Source organism: Paroedura picta, chromosome 1, assembly GCF_049243985.1.
Source record: "Paroedura picta isolate Pp20150507F chromosome 1, Ppicta_v3.0, whole genome shotgun sequence".
Lineage (NCBI taxonomy): Eukaryota > Metazoa > Chordata > Lepidosauria > Squamata > Gekkonidae > Paroedura > Paroedura picta.
In genome coordinates, this window is record NC_135369.1 from 197,719,772 (window position 1) to 197,732,945 (window position 13,174).

At 47.7% G+C, this 13,174-nt stretch overlaps 1 protein-coding gene across 1 annotated transcript; it reads left to right on the forward strand.

Annotated features, from left to right (window-relative positions):
• The first annotated feature begins 403 nt into the window (after nt 1-403).
• Nucleotides 404-6,884, forward strand: LOC143822605 (interleukin-17F-like). The gene is made up of 3 exons (XM_077307987.1): nt 404-471; nt 2,323-2,555; nt 5,725-6,884. Exons 1-3 carry the CDS (start codon nt 445-447, stop codon nt 6,029-6,031), a joined length of 567 nt encoding a protein of 188 aa, XP_077164102.1. The 5' UTR covers nt 404-444; the 3' UTR covers nt 6,032-6,884.
• The last annotated feature ends 6,290 nt before the right edge of the window (nt 6,885-13,174 follow it).

Below are 13,174 nucleotides of genomic sequence, written 5' to 3' on the forward strand. Positions count from 1 at the left end.
TAAATAAGCTAAATATATAAATAATGAATTGTAACAGGTAAGACTCAATGGAATAGACCAAGCCAAAAGCCAATCTGGTGAGTTTTTAAAATAGCCTTTATCTTGTAGGTCATCTGTCTTGTTTTCAAACAAATCAGTTGGTCTAGATCCCCCATGACTAGATCGTGGGTGCATTACATAAGCTATCTTTTCCTGTCCCCTCATGTACCAAGATAATGTTCAGGAGGAAGTGGTACAGAAAAAATAAAATCGAGCAAATGTCAGCCACATTTGCCCTAGAACCACAAGGCAGAATAGGAAAACTATCTCTGCACTGCAATGGAAAAGAGGGCTGTGATTTCAAAAGTACAGTATAAAAAGAGACAGTGGCTTGGCTCAGGGATATATTTTAAGGCAGTGAAACTTTCACAACGCCAAGGAGGAGACTATCTCAGCCGAAACGAGATGATGGCAAGGAGATTTCCCTCACTGGTAAGTACACATATGTAGTCAGTAGGACAGGGGTGGCCAAACTGAGGCTCTCTAGATGTCCATGGACTACAATTCCCATGAGCCCCTGCCAGCGTGTCCATGGACATCTGGAGAGCCACAGTTTGGCCAGCCCTGCAGTAGGATATATTTTTTAAACTTAGTAACATTATCTCATCTTGTTCATAACAAACACCAGCTTCTTAAGATCAAGAATGTTAGCTAACAGCTAACCTTTGATTATCCCCGCTATCTTTGTTCCTTCTACTTTGTCAATGTAAAAATCCACGTGGAGAGAGGAGAGTCGCTGTGTTGATCTGAAACAACAGGGCTCAGTCCAGGCGTGCCTTTAAGGCCAACAAAATGTTATTCTGGGTATACAATTTCATGAGCATGCAGCCTTCTTCAGGGAATTTAGTTCTGAGTTATTTACTTCTTAGTTCATTATACTATAAATCTTCCTCCTGCATGCGAGGTTTTTTTACCTACACATTTCTATCTAGTGCCCCAAAATTGGCCACTGTCCTTACTATAATGTGACCTACATCTATATATTCTGGACTTCCTTTACTGCTTCAAGGAGAAGGCTAGTCTTAACTATGGATGCAAGTTGGTTGTTTTTCATGTGGACAATCCTTTGAAACATGCAGCTTTCCCCCCAAAATACAGCAGAGAGGTATATTTATGGATTAGCTTCAAAGCCCATTCCTAAGAACAGGCCTTGAAAGGGCCCTTCTCCTGGCCCCTGGCCAGGCAGCTTAAGGTGGCCTTGGGCGGCAGCTCACAGCCACATCAAGTGGGGCGGGTGGAGGCTGGGCAGCTCGTTAGCAGGCCCAAGACAGAGCAGACAATCAACATGCCGGGAGGCCCTCATTAGCAGGCCCAGCCTAGCAGGCCAAGAGGCCCTCGTTAGGAGGCCCTCCACCACGATCTTTTGCCCAGGGCCTCTCCCCTTACCTGCTGCTGGCTTCAGGCACTGAGGCATCTGAGAGCAAAGAGGATAGAGTCCAGGGACAGAGGGCGGGAGCTGCATGGGCAGGGCCAATCAGGGCAAAGTTGGCTGCACCCTGATTGGGCCTATTCTAACTTGGACAGCTGGACACGTCCCACCCCCTAGGCTGTTTCATAAATATGTAGAGGAACAACAATGGATAAGGATGAAATGCAATGAATTTTGGGGCAGCAGCCAAGAAGCCTCTGCTTTTTCTAGTACTTGCACTGATCTTGCTTATTAACTGGATCTTCAGCAGAACTTCACATAGGATGTGGCTCATGCAGGAAGAAATGTTAGAAAGATTTAAAAGGTAAAGGTATCCCCTGTGCAAGCACCAAGTGAAGATTGACCCTTGGAGTGACATCCTCTAGCGTTGGCATAATTGTATCTATGAGTGAACCAGCTGTCCCCTGTGTGGCCAATGTAAGAAAGCCCCTTATCATGGACACTCCCACTAAGCCAAGAGAGCTGAATCCCGGTACCCCAAATTTTAATTAATGATCACTGTTTCTAACCTCTCTCTCAAATTTCTGTTATGCTGATTCTGGATCCTAAACTCACAGTGGAACAGCAGACACCACTGAGCAACGATGGTTCTGAGCAATAGAACAATTGTGCATGTTATAAACCAAGGTTTGTTTGTTCATTTATTGTCATTTAGTACCACCCTCCCTTGCAACTCAGGGAGCTTCACTTTATAGCCTAATATACATGCTCCAATGTAATATAAATTGCAATACGCTCCAACTTGATCTATTGGACCAAGCAACATCTTGGGCTAGTTTCAGATGGTTGCTTTCACTAATTTATGCCCGATAGATCATTTTGTATACCCCAAATGCTTCCATTCTCCCTTTCAGAACAAATGGTTAGTGCTGATGCTGGCACTGATGAATTCGGTTCACGGGAAATCATTAAGCTCTAAAAAAAGCAAGGAGAGTCCCAGTGAGCAACAGAGTGATGACTGTCCAACCTATGAAGATTCCAAGTTCCCTGACAGTGTGAAGATCCGGATAGAGGTTGTTCACAGAAACCCAGGCACCGTCAGGCCTCAAGATGTCAGGAACAGATCTCTGTCTCCATGGGATTACAGGTATCCATATAGGTATCCCCATTGACTAGGATTGTCAGCTATAACCTGGAGATTTGGGGGAGGGGAAATACCTCAGCAGGGTAAAGTACCCGAGAGCAGGGGTCATCAACCCCCAGTGGTCGCAAAGGCCTCAGCACGGGCCGCCGGTGGCCACACCTACCTCTCCCCCCCCCCGCAGCAAGAAACTCGCTGGGCTGCGAGCAAAGCAGCCGCCAAAGTGGCCTCCAAAGCAGCCTCCAAAGTGGCGGCCAAAGCGACTGCTTCGCTCGTGGCCTGGCTAGCTTCTCGCTGCGGGGATGGGAAGAGGTAGGCGCCGGAGGATGCAAACACACATGCGCGGAGCTGCCACAGACATTTGTGCCCCACTGGCGGGTGCAAACAAGCATTCACGGCAGCTCCGTGCATGCACGTTTGCACGGAGCTGCCATGCATGTGCGATGCCCGGGCCACCCTCTCTCCCCCATCCCCGGAGGTGGTCCTCAACCTGAAAAAGGTTGGTGGCCTCTGCCCTGGATTCCACTCTCTGAAGCAGCCATGTTCTCCAGGGAAACTGAGACTGGTCATCTGGAGATCAATTGTAACAGTGGGTGATTTCCAGGTCCCACCTGGAGGTTGGCACTGGATGAGGTGCCTTGCACAAACACAGAGGCTTTTAAACCGCAGACTGCTACAAGCCAGATGTGGCTTTGCTTTTGTTTTATAAAAATTAGAGATCGGTTAGATTTCCTAAAAACCAGCTTCAGGGAAGGGGGAGATGAAGAGGATGGTTTCGGTTGCACGGTGCTGACGGAAATACATACTGCCCCTTCATATTTGGAGGGGCTGTGGCTCAACATAATGGGATCTGCTTGGCATGCAGAAGGTCCCCGGTTCAATCCTTGGCCCCTCCAGTTAAACCAGTGGTTCCCACACTTTGTTGGGCTGCTGCCCCCTTGACTCCCAGGCCACATCCCCAGTGCCCCTCACCCACCCACATACGAACACACACCTCTTTCCTGGTGGCAGGTCTACTGCAAATTCAAAACACAATTTATTGTCTACACTTTTTTGGTTATTGTGCAACGGCCATGTTTTAGCCTAAGGGGGAGGAGAAAGGGTGGACCCTGTCCGGGATAAAAACTCGGAGTGTCACTCCAGGTTCAAGCGGCCAATAGGGAGCCGCACAAAGCACAGCTCCCCATTGGCTGCTTGGCCCAGGCTCACCTTGCCTGCCCTGGGACTCGCCGCACACAAGGAGAAGCAGCCTTCCCCAGAGGTGAGTCCTCCCACCGACTTCCCCTCGCCCTCATTAAAGGAGCAGGGATGCCGCGTCAAAGACGCCGCATCCCCGCTCCTTTCCCACCCGGGGTCCCTTCCCGATGCCCACCTCGCCACCACTGCTTCCCCGCACCCAGGCACACAAACACACACACCGCTCCTCCACAGCTGAACCCCCCTGACCCCCCCCAGCCGATCGCCGCCACTGCTTCCCCGCACCCAGACACACACATACACACACCCATCCTCCGCAGCCAAACCTCCCTGCCCCCCCTTCCCCGCACCCCCCTAGGCCGTCACCCCTTTCCCTCACCCAAGCACACACACACACACACACTCTGCCACCCACCCACCGCGCTCTCCCACCGCTTCTCCTGCCCCAAACACCCACGCACACACCCCTCTCTACCCCCCACCACCTCCACCTCCCTATTCGCCCCCCCCTCGCGACTCCCCCCACCCTTCACAGACACCCCTGTCCCCTTCCATTCCACCTACCTCGCTGTCTGCCTTCCTTTCTTCCTTCTGACTTCCTGACTACCTCTGTTTCTCCATCTCCTTCCTGTCTCTCTGTCTCGCCCTCTCACTTGCTTCCTGTCTCTCTCCTTTACTTACTTCCTGCCTTCCTTGCTTTCTCCCTTCTATCCATCCCTTCTACCACCCCTTGCCCTCCTTTCTCCCTCCCATACCTCCTTTCCTCTTCTTCCTTTCTTTCCTACAGTCTGCCTCCCCATCCGCTAGCTCCCGCTGTATTTCTTCTACATCGGGCTTAATTTCTAGTTTATAAATGATTTAGATGAGGGATTAGAGGGGATACTTATTAAATTTGCAGACAATACTAAACTGGTAGCAAACGCAACAGAAGACAGAATCAGAATACAGGATGATCTTGATAGGCTCAAGAACTGGGCTAAACTAAATAAAATGAAATTCAATAGGGACAAATGTAAAGTTCTGCATTTAGGTAGGAAAAACCATAGACACCAATATAGATTGTCTTGGCAGTTGTATGTGCGAAAAGGATCTAGGAGTCTTAGTAGACCATACATTGAACAGGAGTCAGCAGTGTCGGTGGCTAAAAAGACAAGTGATATTTTGGGCTGGATCAAACAGAGTATCGTGTCCAGATCACAGGAGGTGATGGTACCACTTTACTCTGCTCTAGTTCAGCCTCACTTGGAGTCCTGTGTTCAATTTTGGGCACCCCAGTTGAAGAGGGATGTAGACAAACTGGAGCGTGACCAGATGAGGGCAACAAAGATGGTGAGGGGTTTGGACACCAAGACTTATGAGGAAAGGTTGGGGGAGCTTGGTCTCTTTAGTCTGAAGAGGAGACGACTGGGAGGGGATCTGAAGCTATCTTCAAGTATTTAAAAGGAGCATATAGAGCATGGAGCAGAGTTGTTCTCTCTTGCCCCAGAGGGATGGACCAGAACCAATGGGATGAAATTAATTCAAAAGAAATTCTGTCTAAACATACGGAAGAAGTTCCTGACAGTTTGAGTGGTTTCTTAGTGGAACAGGCTTCCTTGGGAGGTGATGAGTTTTCCATATTTGGAAATTTTTAAACAGAGGCTGGATAGCCATCTGACGGAGAGGCTGATTCTGTGGAGGCTTAAGGGGATGGCAGGATACAGTGGATGAGCGATAGGGTTGTGTGTGTCCTGCACAATGCAAACGGTTTGACTACATGACCCCGGTGGTCCCTTCCGACTCTATGATTCTATGGTTTATTCTATGACTTGGGTGGCAGTTGCTCCAAAGATCACCAGGGGTCATGATGTGGAGACTGGCAATGGCAGACCACCTTCAAATATTATTTCCCTGATGGCCAGACAATCCTCAGATCTCCTGGCTGCACGGCATGCCCCATTCAATAAATACATGAATAACTATGTGTGTCGATTTACAGGATTAACGAGGATCCCAATCGATTTCCCCATGCGATTGCCGAGGCCAACTGCCGCTATGACACCTGTGTCGACACCACAGGAGGACAGGGCCTGTACTATGGCCTGAATTCTGTCCCGATTCGGCAGGAGACCCTAGTTCTCAGGCGGAAGCAGACAGGTTGCCAGCAATCCTATTGGCTGGTGAAAGAAATGGTAACTGTGGGGTGTACCTGTGCCTTTCCAGCCACCTACTCCAAGACTGACCTCCGGAGGGACAGACGGAACTACAGGGATTTAGCAGGGACGAACCCTGGACTGAGACAATAGGCACATTCTCTGTACATTGGGATGACCTAGGAATGAATCCTGCCCTTCTCTAAGGGGTCAGAAATCAAGCCAAGAAGCAGATTAGGAATTTTTTTTAAGTTATCTTTTTAGATGATTGCCCTAATGGGTCTCCATAAGCCTTTCATCATTTTTCTATTGTGCTATGAAACAAAATATCTTAATATAGAGACTGCACAACCTGCAATTGCAATTTGCCACAGAATGAATTCCCCATCCCATTCTCCCACCTCACTCCTATATTCTGGTCCCAAAGAACCTCCCAAAATTCCTGTGAACCAATATGGACATTCCTAGGGTTTAACGCAAAGATACGAAACACGTTATATTAACTGAACGCTGAGATCCTTCGATCAAAACAAAATACACAAGAAGCAGAAGATCAATTGGATGTTGAGGTTCTGCACGCGAAACAAACACACAAGGAACAGAATACCATGGGACAGTTGTTAAGAAGTTCTGTGATATTTGCTTTCTTGTTTATTGTTGCCTGACACTGTGTAACCTCTTCATGGTATATTATGACATCTTTGGCAGATCCCAACGTTATTTAATTCCCTGTGTGACTCTTCAATAGTATTTGTAACCACTGAAGGGAATTTGAATTTATTGTTGAAGCCATTGCAACCATATAAACAATGGGCACATTAAAATGGGCACATCCATATATGTCACAACATAAACAAGTGATCGCAGTAAGAAAATTGTAAAAAAAATTGCAAGCGCTTTGCAATAGTTCTCAAGAAAATATTTATACACTTTATTATCATATTTATAATCTGTAAAAGCATAGGTTTGACATATTTGTATTTATTCAGTAACTTATACAATTAAAAAAACCCCACAGAAATGCTGTGATGTCTCTTCCTCTATTCATTGATTAGCATAATAGTTCTTAGTGGTAGAATAATGATGAGCCACAGAAGGATTCCTCAACTTTGTTCATTTATTTAGTTCATTTCTCCCACAAGAACCCAAAGTAAAGAAGAGTTGGTTTTTATACCCTGCTTTTCACTACCAGCTTCCAATCACCTTCCCTTCCTCTCCCCACAACAGGTATCCTGCTAGGTAGGTTGGGCTGAGAGAGCTCTGACAAAGCTGCCTCCCACCTGGAGGCTGGCATCCCTACCTTAGGCACAGGTTCTACCATGGAAGCTCATGGGGCGACTTTGGGCCAGTTACCTCTCAGCCTAACCCACCTCAGAGTGTTGTTGTAGGGATGCCAGTCCCCAGGTGGGGCCTGGGGTTCCCCGAGAGGTCCAGCTCACCTCCAGACCACAGAGGTCAGTTCCCCAAGAAAAAATGGGAGGGTGGACTCTGTATCCTTGTTCTTTGGATACAGCCCTGTGGCCCTGTCCTTCCCACGCTCCATCCCCAAATATCCAGGAATTTTCCTACCTGGCAACCCCCCAACCGGTGGCCAAGAGGAGTCTGACAGCACTAGATCTTATTTATTATGAATGGATTAATTCAATTTGTAGCTCACCCCCCCCACAGTAGAATATGAGGATATGAGGATAAAATAGATGAGGGAAGAATTATATAAGCCACTTGAGAGCCAGCTTGGTGCAGTGGTTAAGAGTGGCAGCTTCTAATCTGGAGAGCCGGGCTTGAAGCCCTACTCCTCCACATGCAGCCACCTGGGTAACCTTGAGGTAGTCACAGCCTTGTTAGGGCTGTACTCACAGAGCAGTTGTGTCAGAGCTCTCTCAGCCCAACCGGGTCTTTCTCATTACTTTCCCCCGACTTGCTCCGCACCATCTGGAGAGCTGAGAGAGGGGAGGGCAGAGGATTTTGCTTCTTTTGAAAGCTGGTGGAGAAGCAGCACGAGGGCTCTTTCTCTAACGAGTGTGGGGGAAGGAGCCGGGGAGCCAGCCAGCCAGGCATCAAGCAGTCAGAGAAGAGGCAAATCTCTGCTGGTTCTGGAGCACAGATTCCAGAGGGAAACAAAGAAAAAAATCTTGGGAGGAAAGTTTCGCAACCAGGAAGCATTTGAACTGACACCACGACCAAGCAGGGCTTTTGTACAATGTTGGAGGCTTGGCAGCAAGTTAGTTCAGGGAACAGCAGAGAGGTGCACCTTTAGTCATGCGATTTTTAAAATATCGAGGGTTAAAAGCACTCCAGGATATCATGAGGAAAAGGTAGAGTGACTCTGGATCAATCATGTTTGTTGCAGAGGGAAAATTTAAATTGCCCAAAATCAAAAAGGAAATCGCATTCCGTGCAGAAGGCAGGGACTGAATCAACCTGGGATAGGAACAAAAGCTCCGTGCAGACTCCACCCTGGAGAGGTTTGGAAGGGGAGGGACCCCAGCCATTTAAAACCTTTGCTGCCCAAGGCCCCTCTCACTTCTGTGGGGCATGGTAGGGAAGCATGGCCAGCTGACATCACTTCCTTGATGGACCCAGGGTCAGATTCAATATAAGGAAGTTTTGCTTACCATAAAGCAGGCCTACAATAGCTATGTTCTGATACTGGTCGATGAGAATGAACGAACGAATGAATGAGCCTATGATTGATGGAGAGAACTGGGCATTTAGAAATAAAATGTAGACATTATCCTACAACATTTCCTGGGTAACAATAGGGACTGTTCCTTAGAATTGCCAGCTCTGGGATTGGAAATTCCTGAATATTTAAGGGTGGAGCCTGCAGTGGGCAGTGTTTGGCTATCTAGAATTAGCAGCGGGACTGACAGATGGTTGAAGGAAATGCAAGCTGTTTTCTTCCATGCATCAGTCTTGCTAGAATTGCAATCAGCAAGTATTTGATGAAGTCAACTCTGAAAGGTTGTTGTGAAGCAGTTAAGCTGTGCCCACTAGGAAGGTCTTCCGCTTGCCGGCAGGAACAAACTTCCATTCAGCTCTCAGCTCTCTCCACCTGCTGATGTGTGAGTATGTAGTCTGCTGGCAGCCCAGCCATAAAAGCTTGCAATGTGTTTCTTTGTAGTTACTTTTTAAAGTTTTTGTGCACTGCTGAAGCAGATGAAGATGATACATATTGATGTGTAATCTTTTTAGTAAAGATTATTTCTTTTCAACCTCAAAGCACTGTGCGTCTGGATCTGTGCCTAATCCACAAAATGTAACCCAAAACTACGAACACTCTGCAAAAAGGCTACAACTCTTATTTCTCTTGAGGGACTTAGGACCAAGTCTTGTCCAAATGTCCCAATCGGGCTGTCTCTCACTGCCCACATAGCTCTTAGTTACTTTCTGTACAAGCAGATTCTGTCTTTCACTTCCAACTTTCAAATCTGATTACTACTTGGGATGGGAGATCACCAAAGCAGGCCAGGGTTGCTACTAAGGTTGCTACACCCCAGGTAGGACTTCAAACAAGGAAATCTGGACATCACACAAGGCCTTGAAATTTATGTGGCCACATTGTATGTACATTAAACGTTCATAGCACAGACGATAATCAAGAGGTCCAAAAACAGCCCAGAAAAAGCAAAACAGATCAAGGAAAATAATCCAGGCGAAGCAAAACAAAAAACCACACAGACCAGCGCTGCCATTTCAGACTTCAAGAGCCCTCCCTCAGTTTTGCTATAAAGCATTCAAAAATACATAGATTAAAATCAATATAACTGAAGCAACCTTATAGAATCATAGAATCATAGAATCATAGAGTTGGAAGGGGCCATACAGGCCATCTAGTCCAACCCCCTGCTCAACGCAGGATCAGCCCTAAGCATCCTAAAGCATCCAAGAAAAGTGTGTATCCAACCTTTGCTTGAAGACTGCCAGTGAGGGGGAGCTCACCACCTCCTTAGGCAGCCTATTCCACTGCTGAACTACTCTGACTGTGAAAAACTTTTTCCTGATATCTAGCCTATATCGTTGTACTTGAAGTTTAAACCCATTACTGCGTGTCCTCTCCTCTGCAGCCAGCAGAAACAGCATCCTGCCCTCCTCCAAGTGACAATCTTTCAAATACTTAAAGAGGGCTATCATGTCCTCTCTCAACCTCCTTTTCTCCACTGAACATTCCCAAGTCCCTCAACCTATCTTCATAGGGCTTGGTCCCTTGGCCCCAGATCATCTTCGTCGCTCTCCTCTGTACCCTTTCAATTTTATTGACGACCTTCTTGAAGAAAGGCCTCCAGAACTGCACACAGTACTCCAGGTGTGGTCTGACCAGTGCCGTATACAATGGGACTATGACATCTTGTGATTTTGATGTGATGCCCCTGTTGATACAGCCCAAAATGGCATTAGCCTTTTTTACCGCTGCATCACACTGCCTGCTCATGTTTAGTTTACAATCCACAAGTACCCCAGGGTCTCGTTCACACACAGTGCTACCTAGAAGCATATCCCCCATCCAGTAGGCATGCTTTTCATTTTTCTGACCCAGATGCAGAACTTTACACTTATCTTTATTAAATTGCATCTTGTTCTCATTTGCCCATTTTTCCATTGTGTTCAGATCTCGTTGAACTCTGTCTCTATCTTCCGGAGTATTTGCCAGTCCTCCCAATTTGGTGTCATCTGCAAACTTGATGAGTAGTCCCTCCACCCCCTCATCTAGATCATTAATAAATATGTTAAAATGTACCGGGCCGAGCACCGAGCCCTGAGGTACCCCGCTACTCACCTCTCTCCAGTCTGATGAAACACCATTGACAACAACTCTTTGAGTGCGGTTCTCTAACCAATTCCCTATCCACCTAACTATCTGAAAATCCAGATTGCAGTCCTTCAACTTATCCATCAGAACATCATGGGGAACCTTGTCAAAAGCTTTACTAAAATCCAAGTAAATGACATCAACCGAATTTCCCCGATCCAGCAAACCTGTTACTTGGTCAAAAAAGGAAACTAGGTTGGTCTGGCAGGACCTGTTGGAGACAAATCCATGCTGACTTCCTTGGATCACCAAATTGTCCTCCAGATGTTTGCAGATCGCTCCCTTTAATATCTGCTCCATTATCTTCCCCACAACAGAGGTCAGACTCACTGGTCTGTAGTTTCCCAGGTCATCCTTCCTCCCTTTTTTGAAGATCGGAATAACGTTTGCTCTTTTCCAGTCCTCCGGGACATCTCCAGTCCTTAAAGAGGTTCCGAAGATGATGGACAAGGGCTGTGCAAGTTCTCTGGAAAGTTCTTTGAGTACTCTCGGGTGCATTTTATCCGGACCAGGGGATTTGAACTCATCCAGTGCAGCTAAATGCCTCTCAACAACCTCTCTGTCCATGTCAACCTGCTACCCAGACACTATCTCTTGGCTACTGCCATCTCTAGATGTGCCTAAACCCTTTGACCCATGGGAAAAAACAGATGTAAAATAGGCACTAAGCCTTTCTGCTTTCTCTGCATCTTTCGTTAGAGTTTGTCCATCCGCACCCAACAGTGGGCCTATTGCCTCCTTTACTTTACATTTGCTCCTCACGTAACTGAAAAATCTTTTCTTGTTACAATGGGCTTCCCTCGCCAATCTTAGCTCACTCTCAGCTTTGGCCTTTCTGATTACTGATCTACAGTGCCTAGTAACCTGTAGGTACTCTTCTTTAGAGCTCTGTCCTTCCCTCCATTTCCTGAACATTTTCCTTTTCTTTCTTAGTTCCTGTTGAAGTTCTCTGTTCATCCAAATAGGCTTCTTAGAGCTCCTGCAGTGTTTTCGCCCTTCTGGGATAGTCATTGATTGAGCATGCTCTTGTTTGAGTAGCGCCCACCCTTCAGTTGCTCCCTTCCCTTCCAGCATTCTCGTCCATGGTATGACAGGCATCATGTCTCTGAGTTTATTAAAGTTTGCCCTACGAAAATCCAACATCCGCGTCTGGCTACAAGCTTCCTTGGTTCCCCATCTCAAAAGGAATTCTATGAGGACATGGTCACTTCCCCCTAGGGTCCCCACCTCCTTTACCTCATCCACCAACTCTTGCCTGTTGGTCAGTATTAAATCCAGTATGGCTGAACCTCTTGTGGGTTCATCTACCATTTGATAAATGAAATTGTCAGCCAGGCAGGTCAGAAAGTTGCATGACTGAGGAGCCAATTCAAATAAACTTAATAAACTTATAGAACCAATTCAAATAAACTTAATAAACTGCAGTGCCCACATGGGGTGGGAGGGCTCTTGCTCAGTCCTGTGTGCCATCCCCTCATTTCTCTCAGTCATAGAATCATAGAATCATAGAGTTGGAAGGGGCCATACAGGCCATCTAGTCCAATCCCCTGCTCAACGCAGGATCAGCCCAAAGCATCCTAAAGCATCCAAGAAAAGTGTGTATCCAACCTTTGCTTGAAGACTGCCAGTGATTGCACTAAAGGAAGGAACTCCTTGCACTAAAGGAAGGAACTCAAGCCGTTGCATCCTTGCAAGAGTCTCTGCACGCATGCATGCCTGCATGCCTGCCAAGGAGGGAAGAAGCAAGAATGCCTTGAGGGAGGCTGCAAGAAGGCTCCGTGGTCCCTGCCACTTTGCTAGCGAGCCCCACCTGGTGCTCTCTTGCGTGAGTCCTGGCATCCAGTAAGGCCACGGGGGTGGAGGGGTGGCACATGCCTGGACAGAGGAGCCCTGTGCACCCCCTCCTTCTGGTGAAACTCAAAGCCAAAGACTCCACCCCCCACCCCATCCGACTTAATTTCCCCTCTGCTGTGTGGCCAAACACCGCCCCCACCCCAGTCTAGGAAGGGGATTCACAGCTCTCTTGGGCACCTCCCCTTCTCTAGCCGGACTTGCCACTCTCCTCTCCTCCTGCACTAGTCTGTTGGTCAGCTCCCCCACAGCATTCCCTCCCTTGGGGGCCTCTCCCACCTAAGGTATGCCTCCCCAGCTGTCAGGATCTAAGGTTCTGGCACTCAGCCGCCAGTCTCATCTGCCATGGCCCAGAAGCTGAGCAAACTCCTCTGGGCCACAGGGGGGGACTTGCACAGCAGGGGGGGGGGGGGCAAAGGGGTTGGTGCAGAACACCAGGGGCTTTCATAGGAAAATGTGAGTGTTTTTTTGGGGGGGTGGCAGGTCCTTTAATTTCCTGCCCCCCTCCTTCCTCCCTTCTTTGCCCCTGCCTCTCCTGGTGTAATTCCAGGTCCTCATTGCCCCTCCCTGGCCATTCCTCTGTAAGGTAAAGGTAAAGGTATCCCCTGTGCAAGCACCGAGTCATGTCTGACCCT